The 18,791-nt window shown below is 45.6% G+C and overlaps 1 protein-coding gene across 1 annotated transcript in view; it reads left to right on the plus strand.

The window, feature by feature from the left end:
* LOC115657943 (rho GTPase-activating protein 20-like) overlaps positions 1–18,510 on the plus strand; it is a 67,173-nt gene extending 48,663 nt beyond the window's left edge. The window contains exons 7-15 of the mRNA XM_030576313.1: positions 1,068–1,145; positions 2,651–2,717; positions 8,315–8,503; positions 10,863–11,038; positions 11,397–11,558; positions 12,845–12,954; positions 13,951–14,140; positions 14,788–14,905; positions 15,906–18,510. Coding sequence (XP_030432173.1) covers positions 1,068–1,145; positions 2,651–2,717; positions 8,315–8,503; positions 10,863–11,038; positions 11,397–11,558; positions 12,845–12,954; positions 13,951–14,140; positions 14,788–14,905; positions 15,906–17,644 — 2,829 coding nt within the window. The 3' untranslated portion in view covers positions 17,645–18,510. The remainder of the gene's footprint in view (positions 1–1,067; positions 1,146–2,650; positions 2,718–8,314; positions 8,504–10,862; positions 11,039–11,396; positions 11,559–12,844; positions 12,955–13,950; positions 14,141–14,787; positions 14,906–15,905) is intronic.
* The last annotated feature ends 281 nt before the right edge of the window (positions 18,511–18,791 follow it).

Raw genomic sequence — 18,791 nt, forward strand, 5'->3', positions numbered from 1 at the left:
GAGCAAGGGCACTGCAGGCTCAGGGGAGGGGGCAGGGAGGGATGGAGTGGGGACAGGACCTGTGGCAGAGCCAGGAGTTGAGCAGTGAGCATCCCCTGGCACATTGGAAAGTTGGTGCCTGTAGCTCCAGCCCCAGAATCCGTGCCTATACAAGCAGCCGCACATTAACTTCTGAAGAGCTGCATGTGACTCCAGAGCCACAGGCTGACCACTCGGCCCTACTTGAGAGGGTGTTGAAAGAGGACTCACAATCTATCCTCTGGATTCTTCCATTGGGAGCCCCTTTCAGAGACAGGTCAATTCAGGAAATTAGGAAGTGTTGGCTCAGGCATAATTAGCGTCACCAAAAAAGCTAGTTCTGGAGGTTATTTTTGGCCACCTGCTTTAATTTCTTTGCCTTGTGTTACCCCTCATCTTTAGTGGCTACAACCAGAGCAGTGCCTAATAACTCTCATTTCTGGTGCAATAGATGGAATACTTTGTTCCTGGTAGATTCATTGGCAGGGTCACCTCGGTTTATCTGCTGGAGCATTTTCTTGCCTTTTTCATATTCCTGTCACTAAGTTCTACAAAATCCCATTGCATTGCTAGAGTTCTGCACTGTCTTTCACTCCTGTGCTAACAGTGGAGCTGCCAGTTTGGGTTTCATCTCTAGCAGCATGACGTTTAAGTCCCACTGGGATTCTGTGGTTTGCATTTCCATTGTGTTATTTTTGTGTACCATGTTAAAAAAGTGATAGAAAGAAGGTGGTGAGCATTGTTGTTCCATTGTAATATAATTGTGCTTAGGAATGATCCTACTGTATTCCCAGCTTGGTCCAAACCTTCCATGTCCAGTAAAAATACCAGTGTATTATCAAGCTAATAAATTAGTGGTAAAACCTTAACCTTCATGGTGTTATCGTTGCTTCATGTTTGGCAATGTCAGACACTACTCTGCCTAAACAGGTTACAAGAAAGTAGCATCTTGCCTTGATTTTCAAGCCATCTGACAATGTTACCAAACCTCAACCCTCGCCATTTCCAGCCCATTAGCTTTCTAAGTACTCTTTGTCTTCCTTGCCTAGACCGTTACAATAAACGTGTCCAACACAGAAACGGCAGACAATGTGATCAAGAGGACAGCTAATCAGCTTGGACTTCCTGTAAGTAGCCACTGCACATCTTGCCAGATATTCTGTTGGAAAGTTGGTAACATCTGTTTTACAGTACGGTACAGATATGATGAAGTCTGGTAAAAATGGACAATGACTGGCTCTAGTTAGCCATTAGAACACTAGTATTCTTCAGACTACAGATAATATGTTTGTGCAGATATAAAGCTTTATAAAAACACACCTCCATGTAAGGGACCAAATTTGTGTAAGTAGATGCAACTCCATTGAATTCCAGAGATTTATACCCACTTCTACCAGAGCTGATCTTGGCCAGGAATCTCCAAACAGTTATGAATAAAGCTGTGAAATTACTGAACAAATCATTATTAGTATCAGCTGAGCCTTTGCTAACAGTAGTGGTCCATCACAATATTGAAGAGAGGCAAAACAATATCCCAACAGATTAATGCCAAGGGTAGCTGTGCAACACTTTGACTATACATATATGTGAAGCCTCAATTCTTATTAATTATTTAAAAAAATCATTTATATGGTGTCATAAATTGACATGCAACTTTACATACCCATAGCTCAGGGGTCGGCAACCTTTCAGAAGTGCTGTGCCGAGTCTTCATTTATTCACTGTAATTTAAGGTTTTGCGTGCCAGTAATATATTCTAATGTTTTTAGAAGGTCTCTTTCTAGAAGTCTATAATATATAACTAAACTATTGTTGTAGGTAAAGTTAATAAGGTTTCAAAATGTTTAAGAAGCTTCATTTAAAATTAAATTAAAATGCAGAGCCCCCTAGACTGGTAGCCAGGACCCAGGCAGTGTGAGTGCCACTGAAAATCAGCTCGCGTGCTGCCTTCGGCACCTGTGCCATAGGTTGCCTACCCCTGCCATAGCTAGTCATGTTCCTTGCCTCAGAGAGCTTGCAGTCTAAGGCAGAAATGAATATTTCATCTCTTTCTTCAACTTGCATAATGAGTGAACACAAAATACTATGCAAGCCTGCTTGCACTTCATTATGCAAGCTGACGGGGGTTAGGAAATACTTGTGTCTGTGTGAATTTGAATAGCAATATTTGTAACCTGACATGTCAGTCAAGGCAAAACATAGAAACCTTCTGAACTTGAAGCTCCTATTGAGTGTTGCACTTGCCCTTTTGTAGCCAGTAAATGCCACCGTTCCTGAGAGGTCTTGGAATTGAGTGATGATGTCTGATCAATATGTCAAGAGACATCCTGAATCTGAGCCTTCTATGTGGATGTTGGGGAAACCTTAGTTTGTTTTCATCCTTCTGAGTACCTTTCTCTCCCTCTCCCGAACCTTTAACCTTCCTCTGCATGTCAGACAAACAGATTCTGAGAGCTTGTCACTTTTAACCAGGTTGTTTCCCCAGATGTTTACAGCTATTCATTTCCTGACTCTTGGCCTGTTCCACTGTTACCTCTTCCAGTTGTTTTGTGTGCTGTGTCCAGCTGCTCTGGTCCTTCTTTTCAGTCCTTGGTCCCTTTTATATTTTTCCCTTCTCTTCCTCAATCCACAGGGTAGATCAAGTGACTACCACCTCTGGGTAATATCAGGAAAGGATGACCTTGCTTATCCCCTTATTGGTAAGAGCACTTCCATTTTTCATTTAAGTATGCCAGCATGTAGGTGCTGATGTAGCAGGTCAGTGATGATGATGATGATGATCAATGAATAAGGGAAGTATCTCTGTCTCTTTGCAAAATCCATCTCAACCTGCATACTGACTCTTTAAAGATCTAGTGTTGCACTCACAATCCATTGTTAAGAAATGCTGTGCACCCCTGGGTGTAAGCTCTTGGCATCTGTCTATCACTTTCAGTTGGTTGCTCCACACACACACAAAGGACTTGCCAGACTGGACTCTATCAATCTGGGCTGAGCATCTCCCACTAGGTCCAGAGTGCCTTCAGCTATTATTGACTTCTTGGGGGAGCAAATCACACCCTAACACCTAAAGCATAACAAGGACTGCATTTAGCATGTTGTGTTAAATGGTAGCAATGGCTTTCAATCTTGCAGGGGAAGCAGGTCTTGGCAGGTAGGTAAGTGAAGGAAGAAGTGTTTTAAAATGTATTTGTTGGTGATGTTTAAGCCTGCTATCAAGAGCCCAAAGTATTAATGTTTCTTGTTTGGTATTTATTTTTTGAAGCAGTCCAACTCAGATTTAAAGAAATTGTTTTTCAGGCAAGAGGTCATAGCCCATTAAGTAGACGGTTCATTTCACAAGGCTTTTTGTGTTGCTTTAGTCTGAATACCCACTCTAATCTCACAAGGAGACACAGGGCATTTGGGGAATTGTCCTTTGCAAATTGTTTACTTGAAAAGTTCCTTTTTTTAAAAAAAAAATTTCTGTTTAGATTATAAAAACTTTGGGAGGTTGGAAGGAAAATAAATGTTCATATTGGGGTTTCAGAGCCAGGGCACTATCAGGGCTTTACGTGAGATGATTTCAGAAATATATCACAACCAAACAAAATAAAACACAGTTTTTTGTCTTATTAATTCCAGGCATTAATCTTAGAAAGTACCGAAGCTGAAGTTTGCAAAAATATATTTTTTTCATATTTGCATCATTGGCAAAAACAAGACAGTGAAGTAAGATTAAATGTACAATTAAAATTAGACAGGGTATTTACTTTGGCAAAGTGTATGAAACAAGTCTCTCCAATCTTTCCCATAGCAATTCATAACAAATTCTATTATTATGTATGACGCTGTGATAGAATCATATTTAGGGAAGGGCCATTTGGATAAAATAAGAATCAAACCCAACCTGAACTTTTTCTGAAGTTCAAAAAACTTTGGTTATTTGTTTTAGGTTTTATTTTAATATATGTTCAGATCTTTGCGGTTCCTATCAGAGATCAGAATCCCCAAAATACCAGAAGGTACACTGTCCTCCTGATACTTTTAACATGACCAGAGCTATGAAGTACTGATCCTTTTGAAAGAGACAGGCTGCCCTTGTGCTACTCTCGTAAACACAGTTGGAATTCTATATGTGATCTAGCAGTGGGGAGGGAACAAAGAATCACTCTGTGTTATTGCATGTTACAATGTCCAGATCAAAGTTGCTCTAAAGCATCTAAACCAGTGCTTCTCAAAGTCGGGTCACTGCTTGTTCAGGGAAACCCACTGGTCAGCCAGGCTGGTTTGTTTACCTGCTGCATCTGCAGGTTCGGCTGATCACGGCTCCCACGGGCCGCGGTTCGCCGCTCAAGGCCAATGGGGCCTGCGGGAAGGGCGGCCAGGACATCCCTTGGCCCATGCCACTTCCCGCAGCCCCTACTAGCCTGAACCGGTGACCATGGCCAGTGGGAGCCGCGATCAGCCGAACCTGCGGATGCAGCAGGTAAACAAACTGTCCCGGCCTGCCAGGGGCTTTCCCTGAACAAGCTGCGGCCCAACTTTGAGAAGCACTGATCTAAACTGCGGGTTGCATATCTGAACAGAACTTTTTAAGGTCCAAGCATCACATCCAATATTTTGACCAATACCCTGAGGGCTAAATTGGTGATTAGCTACCTAGGTTAAATCTTTTGAGGTTCAACCATAACATGTAATGGCTTCAGTGATACCCCAATGGATAAATTTTGCACTTGGATACAGTCAGCTTCCAGTGATGCCTGTCAAAATGTATTTCATATGCAGCATAGTTGCAGAAGTATTGGCCCCAGGACATTAGAGAGACAAGGTGGGTGAGTTAATACTGTTTATTGGACCAACTTCTGCTGGTGAGAGAGACAAACTTTCAAGCTAATCTGGGCTCTTCTTCATTTCCCAGACCTGAAGAAGAGCTTTATGTAGCTTGACAGCTCGTCTCTCTCACCAACAAAAGCTGGTCCAATAAAATATATTACCTCACCCACCTTCTCTCTCTAATGAGTATTTCATCATTTTAAAAAGTAGTTACTTTCCCACTGTTACTGAAATTGAGATGTGGTTTCCTTTCTGGATTCATTCTCCTCTAGGGCTTGAACGCACTGGTTTGTTATTGCAGGCTTGCTCTTAAGAGCTTGTTATCATCATAAGATTGTATTGTAGGGTTGTTTATGAGTACTTAGCAGCACACATTGGTTTGTGATTGTTGGTTTTTCTCGCAAGTGCTGTCTGAGCATGCTTACTTGTTATGGTCATTAGTGAAGGGAAGCACCTGCTGGATTTTTATTGTAGAGTAGCGTGTGAACACAGGGTAGTGTACGTTAGTATAGGATATGTACCCCCATAAAAACTCAGATGTGTGCCCAACAGTAGCTTGATGCATGTCCCTTTGGCGTCTGTTTAAAGTAAACAGTGTGTGAGCACAGGATAATGAACGTTAGTATAGGCTATGTACACCAGTTGGTTGACTGTAGAATACCTCGTGAACACAAGAATTCACACACTGGATTGCTGTAGTAGGGTAGCTTGTGAGTAGAGGGCAGGGCCGGCTTTAGGAAGTGCGGGGCCCAGTTCAAACAGTTTCAACAGGCCCCTAGCAGGGATGACTAAAAAAAAAAATGTTTCAGAGTAGCAGCCGTGTTAGTCTGTATCTGCGAAAAGAACAGGAATACTTGTGGCACCTTAGAGACTAACAAATTTATTTCAGCATACTTCAGCATATTTCAGCCCACGAAAGCCTATGCTGAAATAAATTTGTTAGTCTCTAAGGTGCCACAAGTACTCCTGTTCTTTTTTTAAAAAAAAAAACATGTTAAAAAACATGAGGGGCTGTATTCACTGGACAGTGCTCCGAGTCTTTGTCGGCACTTCGGCGACAGGTCCTTCACTCGCTCCAGGTCCTTGGCGGCACTGAAGGACCCGCCACCAAAGACCCAGAGCAAGTGAAGGACCCACTGCCAAAGTGCCACCGAAGACCCAGAACAAGCGAAGGACCCACCACTGAAGTGCCGCCAAAGACCCAGAGCGAGCGAAGAACCTGCCACCAAAGTGCCACCGAAGACCCAGAGCGCCGCCAGGTGAGTAAAAATTAAAAAGGTGCCTCTAGCCAGGGAAGAGATTCTCACTGGGCACAGGGCCCTCTTAGGTGCGGGGCCCAATTGGGGGAATTGGTGGAATAGGCCTAAAGCCAGCCCTGGTAGAGGGACACACATTCTGGTTTGTTACATAGAGGGGTGCACATAGAGTGTTATCTAGGGTGACTAATGAACATTGGGCTGGTGGATTTTGACTGATTGATTGATTTTAAAAACAGTCCTGACATATTTGGGGGGGGGGATGTAAATAGTGACACCCCCATAAAAACACAAATGTGTGCCCAAAGGTAGATGGATCAAGCTTGATGCATGTCCCTTTGGTGTCTGTTTAAAGTAAATAAAATTATATTGTCTTTCCAAATGAGATTGTATTCACATCTGATAATGTGAAACCATTAAGAAAACAATTCTCCCCATCCTTCAGTGCATACATACACACGTGCTCACACACTCAGCAAGAGTCAGCCTCCATCCTTCAGGAACCTTTTTCATATCTCCAACGGCCAATATTACAATGGGTTACCAAACCCAGGAAGGTCTTAAAGTAAACATTCCACTTTCCACTGCCACTACAAATAAACAAGCTCAGAATGTGTGCCTCAGGGAGGGGTGTGTGGTTAGTAGATAGTGCACTGGACTGAGAGTCAGGAGAGAAGGGGGATCTATTCCCAGCTCTGCCACTGGCCAGCTGTGTGACCTTGGACAAGTCACTTTGCCTTTCTGTTTTCCCTCCCACCCTTGTCCGTCCTATCTGTTCATGTAACTCAAACCTGGGGCCTCTGGAGATAAATGCATGAGCCTCAAGCCATATGGCACTTGGCTAGGGCTGTAGAGTAGACTCATTAATCTCTCTCTAAGTGGTCTCAGTGTCACTTGAGGGGACAGAACACCACACCCAGGAGGTGTGTGGGTTATATTTAAACTGTAAACTCTTCACAATGGGGTTCATTTCTCACTATGCATTTTATGCAGGCCTAGCACAGCAGGGCCCAATCCTAGTTGGTGCCTCTAAGCACTACTGTAATTCAAATCTTAATAATGATGTGTTCCTCTGTATTCAGATTTGGGAAGGCTGAGGCATGAATGCCTAGTGAGGCCATCCAGCATATCATTTTAAATCTAAGAGTTGCTGCATTGATCTTTACACTCCTATCTGTGTTCTTCAAGGCAACTTCTCACATCTGAAAAAGCAACTGAACCTTCACTTTTATCCTTCTCCATTTTTCGTTAGATTTCTTTTCCCCTACTGAATGTCGTTCTCGTCTAATGTCCCTCTAAGCTGCGTGGCCATGCAGCAGCCTATTAAGCCCCACGCAGGCACTCGGCTGCGGTAAAGAGAGATACCTCTCCTCCAGCCCTGGACCTACCACAGCAGGGAGAGGTTCTCCTCCCCCAGCCCCAACCAACCCAGCTCCGCCCCAGAGCTGCTGCAGCCAGGGGAGAGGTGCCTATCCCACGGCACCAGCCCTGGAGCTACTGTGGCAGGGAGAGGCACCTATCTGCCCCAGCTCAGGTGCTGCTGCGGGGACAGAGAGCTGGGGGGAGTCCTCTCTTCCCCCCTGTAGCCCCGGTGCAGCCTGAACCCCAAACCCTTCATCCCCAGCCCCACCCCAGAGCCTTCACCCACAGCCAAAGTCCTCATGCCCTCTCTTCCCCTGCATCTCAATCCTCTGCCACAGGCCTAAGCCACCTATCACACTCCAAACCCCTCAGCCACACCCCCACCACATGAATTTTGTTATGTGCACCAATAAGGAGGTGATTTGTCACACATGACCTCCATATTGGTGCACATAACAAAATTCATTCCGCACATTAGTGGGAAAAATTAGAGAGAACACTGGCGCTCGTGCAAGTTTCTAGGCTGAAACCCTGTTCAGCCAAACTTTTCTCTTTACCCCAGAGCATGTGCAGCATTGGCACAGCAGATCCAATTGGCTTCCCCAAATCCTTGCCACTCAGCAGTGCACCTCACCTCTGACCTAGAGGAAAGCACATCAAGGAGTAATAGCAGGGCTCAGTCTCCATGGCCCATTCAGTCCTTGGACTCTGATGAGATTGCCACCAACTCACTGCTGTGGAAGTTGAGAGATGTGGATGTCTGACAACTATAAACCAAACTGGGTCCCCTAATTGCTTTCACAGCATAAAATTCATGAGTTCTGCATCCTCACCTGGTCTTTCTGTGGCTCTTGTCGCAACAGGTCATGAGCATCCTTTCAGCATCATACTGAGCTGCCTCCGAGATTCTGTTGACCAACACCAAGGAACCAACAACAACACACTCCTAGCTGATGGGACAGAGGCTGCCATCTTGGATCAGCTTCCCAAGGACAGGCAGTGTCAGTTCATCCTGAAACCCAGGCCCCAAGCTCCAAGGCAGCTGAGGAGAGGTGAGAGCCCAGATGATACTATGTGTCCCTTCAAAGGACTTGGGAGCTCTCCCTGTGGCAGTTGCTGACTTTCTGTTGCATTATGTTTTTATTTTAGAGAGACACTCTCAGCTTGACTATATCTGCAGTGAAAGGAGGGTTGATTTTGTCACTTCATAAATCAGAGCCTGTTCCTGGTCCCTCTGAACATACGTTGACTTCAGTGGTAGCAGGACTTCCCCCTTAACCATTACTTTGGCTCTCATTACCAAATTTTAGGTACTTGGTTAGCATTCAAAAGAAAGTTACGATCCCCTTGGATGAATTGCTATGCTCCACACACAGTGTCACCAAAGAGACCATATACAGCTCTCTGACCAGGTCTTCCCAAGAAGCATAGGAGACATGTTGTCTCTGAGGTCTTTGTTTATTGACTGGCTAATGGTTTACCGATGCCTTGAACTCAGCATGTAATAACAGCCATGTTAGAGCCATTCAAATGATACAAGAATTATCCATGACAAATTTATTTGCCAATTGACAAAAAATGCGCCAGTAGTTTCTTAGATGAATATTATTTGACCCTCTGTAGAGCTGCACACGTAATAAAAAAGATGATTCACAGATAACATATTCATCAACCAGGGCCGGCTCCAGGCCACAGCACGCCAAGCGCGTACTTGGGGCAGCATGCCGCAGGGGGCGCTCCGCCGGTTGCTGGGAGGGCAGCAGGCAACTCTGGTGGAGCTGCCGCAGGCGTGGCTGCGGACGGTCCGCCGGTCCCGCGGCTCCGGTGGACCTCCCGCAGACACGCCTGTGGAGCTGCACCAGAGCCGCAGGACCAGCTGACCGTCCACAGAAACGCCTACGGGAGGTCCACTGGAGCCGCAGGACTGGCGAGCGGCAGAGTGCCCCCCGCGGCATGCCGCCATGCTTGGGGCGGCGAAATTGCTAGAGCCGGCCCTGTCACCAACAGATAGAAGAAGTTAATCACTCAGGGCTGAATGCACAAAAGAAGTTAGGTGCTGAAGTCCGTGTTTTAGACGCCTAAGTTCCAATTTCGGGTTCACTGTGATGAACAAAACTCCTGCTGAACCTTGAAAGTGCCTAAACTCATCTACCACCTAAGTTTTTGCACTAAAGTTCCCTAGGTGCCTATATTTCTCACTCTGGGCATATGCATGGTTGCCTGCCTGTGGGCATTCAGGGGCCTGTCTCCCAACTAAGTCCTGGAGCGATTCCCAAAACAGGGGAAGAGAGGCACTTGCCAGCCTAACTCACCTGATCTGATAGGTGTGCTCAGGGGCTGCCTACCAGGTCCACCCCCCTTAGGTGAGCTTACATGATGCAGTAGCCTCTCTCCCCAATAACATTATTAACCCACAGTGCAACAGCTTCTACTTGGGAGACTGAAGGACTCCCTGTATATGTAAAATATCCCACAGCCCAGTGGGTAGGGCACTCACTTGAGAGGTGGCAGATCCCTCTTCAAAGAGGGGAACTTGAACTGTTGATCTCCCGCATCCCAGGAGAGTACCCTGACCACTGGGCTCCTCCTCTCCTCCATCTCCCACCTGCGTGTTGCTAAGATGGTACAGGCTCCTTAAATCAAAAGGAGGTTCCCAGCTAAGAATCAGGAACAGAGTTAGGCATCTCCCTGCAGCTTGGACTTAGGCACCTATCTCTTAGAAAGAGGTGGAGATTAGTACCAAGCCCCCCCCCGCCACTGGCTCCCCACCCAACCTGCTGGCTTTTGTGACTTGCATTCTAAGGTGGCTAGCTCTCCCCCGTCACTGTATAGGAGCCTAGGCACCTAACTTGGGCGTTGTGAATAGCAGTGATTTCCCCAAGCCCCTAAAAGTGACGCATCGTGGCACACTGCATCACAGCGGCTAACTCCTTTGGAACATTCAGCCCTCAAAGTGCTAGGGAATATGCCCAGCCCCAAGCTACTCGCTGCACTGCAGTAAGGAGACATGTGACTGAATGGCGTCCCCAGCATTAAGGCGGCGCAGTCCTTCTTCGCTGCAGATAAATGACTGTTGTTATCATTACTAACGTTTATTATGGTAGTGCCAAAGGGCCAGCCAAGAATGGGCCCTATCGTGCTAGATGCTGTCTATGCGATGGCATGTTTGTAAACTACTTGCCCTGTGGGTTTTCATTGGGTGACTGACCTTACTCTGCCCACTGGATTTAAGAGACTTCTCCCAGTCAAGACTCCCATATAGTTCCAGTCCATGGCATAGAAACTTTGACATTACATGTCCCTGTAATAGATATAAACCCATCTGCATGACTCTAACCCCCACCCCGTGGCTAATGCACAGTCCTTGCACAATGAGCACACTGTAACGCAAGGGGCTCTTGGCTATTTCAGAATCCTTGCAGAAGCACACCAAGAGGAAGAAATCTTTGATTGACTGGGCTTTGCGCCGGACCACCACCACCCCCACAGGCAGCCCAGCATCACATTCTCCCCCCACTCCACGGAAACTCTTCGGCCTGTCTTTGTCCTCTGTGTGTCCCGATGGAATCCTCCCCAAGCCTATTATGGTAAGAGGGTGGTTATGTCATGAATCCCAGCATGAGTTTGACTATATCATCTATCAACCCACCTCTGTCTCAGTCATATGTGGTATCTCTGAGGCTCCCATCACCCAGGTGTGTATGGGGGGAGGAGGAGTAGTCCTCTGCTGTGCGATAACATTGATTCAGTACTCATTCAAAATCATGAACAAAAGCATCCCCTACAGAGTCACCCATAGCACTTCCTGTACCATCTAGGTTTCCTTGAGGATCTCCTATCTAATGCTAACCAGCCTTAGCCCTGCTTAGTTTGTGAGGTCTGACACAATATGGGTTCAGATGATAAACCCTTTTAAATCTATCTTGGGGCTGGGCTTTCTCCTAGGACATGCTGCTTCTGCTGTACCATGAAGGTCCCTCCACAAGGGGCATTTTCAGGCGCTCCGCCAATGCCAAGATCTGCAAGGAACTGAAAGAGAAATTGAACTCTGGAGATGATGTCCAGGTGGATGGCGAGTCAGTCTTTGTGGCTGCAGCAGTCATCACTGTAAGTTACTCCAAGCAATACTGCCCTCTGGGCTAAAACCATACCCTAGCACAGCACTTTGCATTCAGTGAGGGAAGTAACATGATCCTGCCAGCCAGGGGAAAGCATTTTTAATTGGGCACATTCTGCATACGCCGCCCCCATCTCATGGCTGGGTACATGTAAGAAAGGAGATGTACCCCTGCATGAATGGAGATTTGCTGCCTTAATGGTCTTTAACATGCAGAAAGGAATATTGCCCTCAGGCCAGTATCCCTTTTTGTACCTTCTAATGCAGTGCTTCTCAAACTTTTGTACTGGTGACCCCTTTCACATAGCAAGCCTCTGAGTGCGACCCCACCCCCCTTATAACTTAAAAACACTTTTTATATATTTAAGACCATTATAAATGCTGGAGGCAAAGCGGGATTGGGGATGGAAGTTGATAGCTCACAACCCCCCATGTAACAACCTCTTGACCCCCTGAGGGGTCCCGATCCCCAGTTTGAGAATCCTTGTTCTAATGCAAAACTACAGCAGAACCTCAGACAGCAAGGGGTTAAATGGATCAGGGCTATGTCTGCACTGCAGAGTTAACTTGAATTACCTACATTCAAGTTATTCCTGTCAAGTTAACCTAGCTCAAATGCAAGCAGCCAGACTGCAGTACAACATTTGAGCTGCTGTGTCCACACGGCACTGCTTTCATTGGTGTATGTCGCTAGGACTTTGGGGAGTTCTTTGTGCTACAGCAAGCGGAGCTGCTCTGTGAATTATTTCCCAGTGAATTGTGGAAGAACTTGTGGGAAGGCACTAGAGGACTGAGGTGTAAATGAGATGAGAATAGTTCAGGCCTGCACTTGAAATATGTTCCCAGTTCTCCACTTGTTGGCCAGCCTACAGGGTAGAAATCTCCCCAGGTCACTGTTTGCTTGAGGAGGGCATTCAGACTGATTCCAATTCAAGCCATATATTAGGCTGTGGAATAGTATCCCAAGGGAAGTGGTAGAAACCCCATTGTTTGGACATTTAAATATGGACTAGACAAACCTGTGGCAAATGTACAGTACTATGAAGAATAATCCAGCTCTGGCCAATGGATGGATTAGATGGTCCTTTTCCTTCTACGATACACAGACCAGGTCTGTTTGCAGTGCTGCATGCATGGGGAGCAGGGAGGCCTTGTGGGAATTGATTTGTGTCACATTTCATTTTATCTTATGTTTAATAAAAATGAACGTTTATGCATCATGAAACAAACGATTCAAAACTGACCAGACTACTCTGCGTATATATATTTAATTCAGGATTTTCTACGAAATATACCTGATAGTGTTCTATCCTCAGACATGCACGGGCTGTGGATGGAAGCCGTGGACACAGTAAATCGAGGGCATAAGATTGAAGCCATCAAAAGGTATGTAAATGTCCCACTGTGTCTCTCTTGAGGAGGCATGTATCATTTCCACCCATACAGCATAGTTACCATGTTCTAAGAGACTCCTCATATTGCTCTAGTCCAGCTCACTCCTCTTGATCCACTGGCTGCTGATGCCTATGAATGCCAGTTGCTAGCAGAGTTGGTCAGAACATTTTCGTCAAAACAATTTTTTAGTGAAAGATGTTGACATTTTTGACAAAATTGTTCATGAGATTTTTTTCTTTACCAAACCTCTGCCCTGCCCCCTACCAAAAAAAAATTTTTTTCTGATGATCAGCCATAATTACTAGAATTCAAGCAAAGAAAAGACAGTGATTTGGATCTCAGTGGTACCATTGGGTATAAATGGAATTAGATGCTTAACTGTGGTGGTTCTTTCTTGCATGCACAAAGTTAAAATGATAGCCACATCAGTGTGATAGTCAGGAAGGAGTAGCCTGCTAGACATAGTATCAGGACCTGATGAGTTTATTTACCTGCCTCAGACAGGCACATTGAGCAGTAATTGTCCATTAGCATCACATGGGCATAACCTATATATCAAATCTCTTCCTATACCTGGTTGAGCACAGGGGAAGGGGTTTAAACGGTAAGTTTGGCTGGTCCTCCTTCCCCTCAGATCTCTGTACCATAAGTCCTAGCAAAATGCATCACTGTTTGTGCTGCTGGCATTAGTCTGTATGTATGTCCTCCAGCATCTGCAGAGGTCCTATGGACTGAAGTCCAAATTTTCCCAGAATGCATTAGACAGCATGGTAGGTGTGAATGCACAAACATGATAGTGACATAACTGTATGGTGAATGTAACTCAATCCTATTTGTTGTAGAGGGGTCAGCTGAGTGTGTCATAAACAGGTTACAAAAATGCCATTGTACCTGTAGTATAGGCAGGGCTTTTGAAAGTCAATTGTCATTTTTGGGGACCAGGTTTTACAAGCTCCTTGTTTTGCTTTGTTTCTTTTCCCTGGACAGTTTGGTGAAGCAGCTCCCAGAAGCCAACCTCATTTTACTCAGACACCTGTTCGGAGTCCTGCATCAGATTGAGCAGAATTCAGGGGAGAATCAGATGAATGCATTTAACCTGGCTCTTTGCATAGCTCCCAACATGCTATGGCTTCCTAGCCCCACTGGGCCTGAAGAGGAAAGCAGGTCTACAAAAAAGGTAACTCTTGGTGGGATTCAGCCCATGATTTTCTTCCCGTCTCCTATGACATATTCCTCTGCAGCCTACAAAGGAACTATAGGGTTAAACTACTTTAGATAAGTAGTAATTTACCCCCCTTTAGCCTCACCACCCTGTGCAGATTGTTGTGGGGTGACTTGACCACCAAGGTTCTCCAGGGATGGAGGCACCAAAAGAAGTTATGATCTGCTCTAACAAATGGACTTCCCTGCTGGACGTCTTGTGCTGGGAGTGGCTAGGAGGGCACTTAGCATCTCGAACTGTGTCCCCATCTAGAATATCTAATAATGGTGGCACTATCCTGCAGAGAGGAACAAATCTAACATCATGACACATATTGCCTGTGAGATGATGACAATAATAATTAGGACCACAGGATTTGCTGTATCAGCTCACCCTTCTTTAGTCCAGCTTCTTGCCTCTGGCTATGACTAATACACAAGCATCCAAGCTAGAAGAGATGCTTCCTAGCTTTCTGAGCCAAAAAGAAGCTTCTGGATTAAGTGTTGCATTTGTGCAGAGAAAGGCATCATCATATTTTCTCCCTGGGCTAATTTGTCTTGGAGGATAATAGAGGTGGATATATTTTCTCCGAACTAACCCTAGTGTTTCCTCTCCTTTGGCAGGTGGCCATGTTAGTGCAGTTCCTGATTGAAAACTCAGCAGAAATTTTTGGAGGTGACATCACTTCACTGTTTCAAAGACCAGACAAAGAAAAGTCAAAAAGCTCTGAGGATTTCCTGGGTAAGGCTGTGGCACTTCCCCAGAGATGTCTGGTCAGTCACAACCACTGTCAAATGCCTCTTACAAAGAAGGCTACAATTCCCACACTCCTTGTCCAGTGAAAACTAAAAGAGCGGACTCCTTCTCAGCCAGTCCTTTCCCCCTACTTCCTACCTATGTTTTGATGAGGGCATTGGAGGATGCAGGCACAGCACCTCGGATATGCATCCCTATTTGGCTGGCTTCCCCCTTCTCCATTACCCTGCTGCTGTTTCCAGCTCCTCCAGGTTTGACAGACAATTTGCCTCAGAATTCATGGAGCAAGCACCATTTCCCAACAGCTTTTTTTTTTTTAAGTGAAACAGTTTAAACCGATTTTCTAAAATTAGAGTTGGTAGGTCAGAATTTAAAGGGATCCATTTGCCTCTACTGAATACACACAGACTGTGGTCTAATGATGAGAACTTGAGTCTTGTGAGCCAGGATTCTGGGGTTCCATTTCCACTTCTGCCACAGACTTGCCGGGTAGCCTTGAGAAAATCATTTCCCCAATCCAGGCCTCAGTTTCCCCAACTGTAAAACATGGTGGATAATTCTCTTTCTGCCTCACGGAAGTCTTGTGAGAATTAATTAATTAATTAACATTCATAAAGCACTTGAAGATCTGCAAAGAACAGGTACTGGGTTGTTTCAGTTGTAGTAGTAAATGCAGTAGAGTATGGCTGCAGTTTGAGCTGGGGGGGTGAGAATCTGCGATGCTGGACACACACTCAGGACAGCTGGCCTTTCCTGTCGCTCACACCACCACAGCTACCCTCTATTTTTAGCGCACTAGCTGAATCAGAGCTAGCATGGGTTTGTCTCCTCAAGCTGGATATCGCCTCCAGCTCTAAGTGCAGACATACCCTTTGGTACCTAGCTGATAGGCACTTTGGCAGGTAGATAGGAACACAGATAATTATGTGCATTTCTGTAGAATTGCAAAGAGTTAATTTGCATTCTCTCTGCATGTCTTCCCCAGGTATTGGCGTGGCTCAGCACACTGATTCCTCTGATGAGATGGAGTTTGCTGCCTGTGACCAGGAAAGACCAAACCATCATTGCGTGCCGGAAGCCGTCTCCATGTTTGACCCATCCAGTGGTTTGTTACTTGAAGAGGAGCAGGAAGACTGGGATCTGTTTAGTGAGATCACTGCCTGCTACCAAAGCAAAACCAGGAAGAATGCCAGTGCAGACAGCTATGACCTCCTCGAGGAAGAGGGCTCCTTCTGCTCCATTGACTCGATACGTTCACTGAGTCCTGCGAGGGATCGGTGCTCTTCTGAGCCCAGTGTCTGCCTCAGCTCTCAGCTCCCCACCCAGTGCCATGAGCCGGTGGCTCGCCAGTCCAGCTGTGATGCCACCATCATGCATAGTCACAATGATTACATCCAGAGGCTCAAGCAGCTGCAGCTGGAGAGTCAGAAGCTGATTGATGAGGGCCTGAGCCCTGGGCTGAATAAGACCAGGCAGAATTTCTGTCAATCACCTCAGACCAGCTCTAGGGTGAAGAAGCTCAGCCTTCAGAAAACCAGCCTGTCCAACAGGTCCAGCTTCTCCAGCCTTTCCTCGACAACCACTTCCCCTTCAGCATCCTCACTAAGCTCCTTAGACAGTGCTTTCTCCTACTGCTCTGAGTCCTCAGCCTTCAGCCCCACAGATGTCTCCTCCCTGCCTTTCATGTTTGGCACTTCCACCCGACTCCACGCCTTGTCTCCAAAGACAGCACAGAGGTCCCTGAAAGAATGGAAAAAGCCCTTGATATCTCCTTTGCCCTTGAACCCTTGTGACTTGGACTCATGGAGCAAGTCTGAGCAGAGGGACATGGGGAGCAGTCATACCATTGGGGAAGTGAAGGGCTTTGTGCCCATCAATGGGGCAGCCATGGGAAGCCTGTTAAATGAGAGTGACTGGGAGGAAGAGGAAAGACAAGTGAAATGTGCCAGGGGCTCTGGACAAGCTCTCAGAAACCAATGTTATTTCAAGGAGTCTGAATGTAAAATAGACCCCCCCACTCATATCCCAACCAATGAGAGCTCATCAGCGATTGGCCAGCAAGGGCCCAGGGAGAAATCAGTTAAGCACATTGAGATAAAAGGCCCGGAGGTTTCCCCTCCCAGGCAGGAAAGCCTGAAGCGCACCAAGATAACCTTTTACATGGCCCCAAATAAAGGAAGCCCACAGGGGTCTCCAATGGAACAGGAGGATGAGGGTTTCTCAGTGAGCGTCCATAGCACCAAATCAAACAGCAGCAGTGACCAAAACAAGTCCAAGAGTCAACAAACAGTAAGAGTCCATATACCCCAGACAGTGTTTTATGGGCAGAACACCCCTTTGGTGCTGCAGTCTGTCTCCAGGAGATACCATCATGAAGCAACGAGCCAGCGGCTGCAGGTGGAGTGCAAAGAGACTCCCCAAAGCATTCCCCCTGCAGAGGGGCTGATGGACGATGCTCAGCAAGTGGCATCTGCCAAAAGCCACAGGAAAAGCGTCAACGCCTTCAGCCACACTATCCGCATCATCCTCCCAGCCTCCATCCGCAACACCGTCAGGGAATACTTCAAGCACGATGAGGCTAAGAACTGCCATGCAGCGGATGCAGAAGCTGTGGAGAGCGAACTCATCCGGGGCAGAGTGGAGTGGCTCAAAAGCCAACCACACACGGATGTATCTCCAGAAGAGTGTGAGAAAGTGGCATTTGCAGAAGAGACATTTGTCTAGGAGAGGAGAGAGTGGGAACTGTGATTGTTTTTTGTACAGCATGTTGGGAAAATGTTCTGTAAAATACAATCAAGGTGTGAAGAATCTAACAGACTGTGTGGGTCAGTAAGTGTGAAGTGATGCTAATGTGTAATTAATGTTTGGGTTTGGGTTTTTTTTATTCTTTGCTACCTTTTTTCTACAAAAGGTACTTAACTGACCAGTGCCCAGTGGGCTGAATCCTCCCCTAGAGTTTTAAATTAACTGAATTGTACAGAGACCTTCATCTGAATTTCAAGCTCTCCTGATAGTTTTGTCTCAAGTCATAAGCATGTGTGGGTGAGTGGAGGGCTTGAACAGCAAACTTATCTTACATTTCATTAAAAAAAAAATCACGATGGATCCTTGACAGTGGAGCAAAGCTTTGAGTCACCCTGCAAATTTTTTAAGTTTGTACAAAACTCCACAATGTTGTTAATTTTTTGTCACCAATTTTTATTGAAATCCAAAGTATGATGCTTCACCCCAACTCAAAATGCACAGCTAGTTCTTCTTTCTCTAACCTCCTTGTCCCCCGCATAGTTTGGCTTAAAATTGAACAGTTTTCTTTGTTGATTGAGGCTGGGATTTCCAAGGCACCTAAGGGAATCACTAGCCCAATTTCCATTGAGTTAAAGGATTAGGCACCTTGAAAATTGCAATATTAATCTGTTATTGTGCATCCACTTTCTCTTCTCCTGGCTTTTCCCAGCAAGTATTTGGTTCAGATCCTAAGCTTGTGTAAACGGTTATGGCTCCACTGTCTTCGATGGAACTACAGTAGAACCTCAGAGTTACGAACATCTGGGGAATGGAGATTGTTCATAACTCTGAAATGTTTGTAACTCTGAACAAAACGTTATGGTTGTTCTTTCAAAAACTTGCAACTGAACATTGACTTAATACAGCTTTGAAACTTTACTATGCAGAAGAAAAATGTTGCTTTTAACCCTCTTAATTTAAATGAAACAAGCACAGAAACTGTTTCCTGACCTTCTCAAATCTTTTTAAACTTTCCCTTTATTTTTTTAGTAGTTTATATTTAATACAGTACAGTACTGTACTGTATTTGCCTTTTTTTTCTTTGCTGCTGCCTGATTGCATACTTTTGGTTCCAAATGAGATGTGT

Source organism: Gopherus evgoodei, chromosome 9 (assembly GCF_007399415.2).
Source record: "Gopherus evgoodei ecotype Sinaloan lineage chromosome 9, rGopEvg1_v1.p, whole genome shotgun sequence".
NCBI classification, from domain to species: domain Eukaryota; kingdom Metazoa; phylum Chordata; order Testudines; family Testudinidae; genus Gopherus; species Gopherus evgoodei.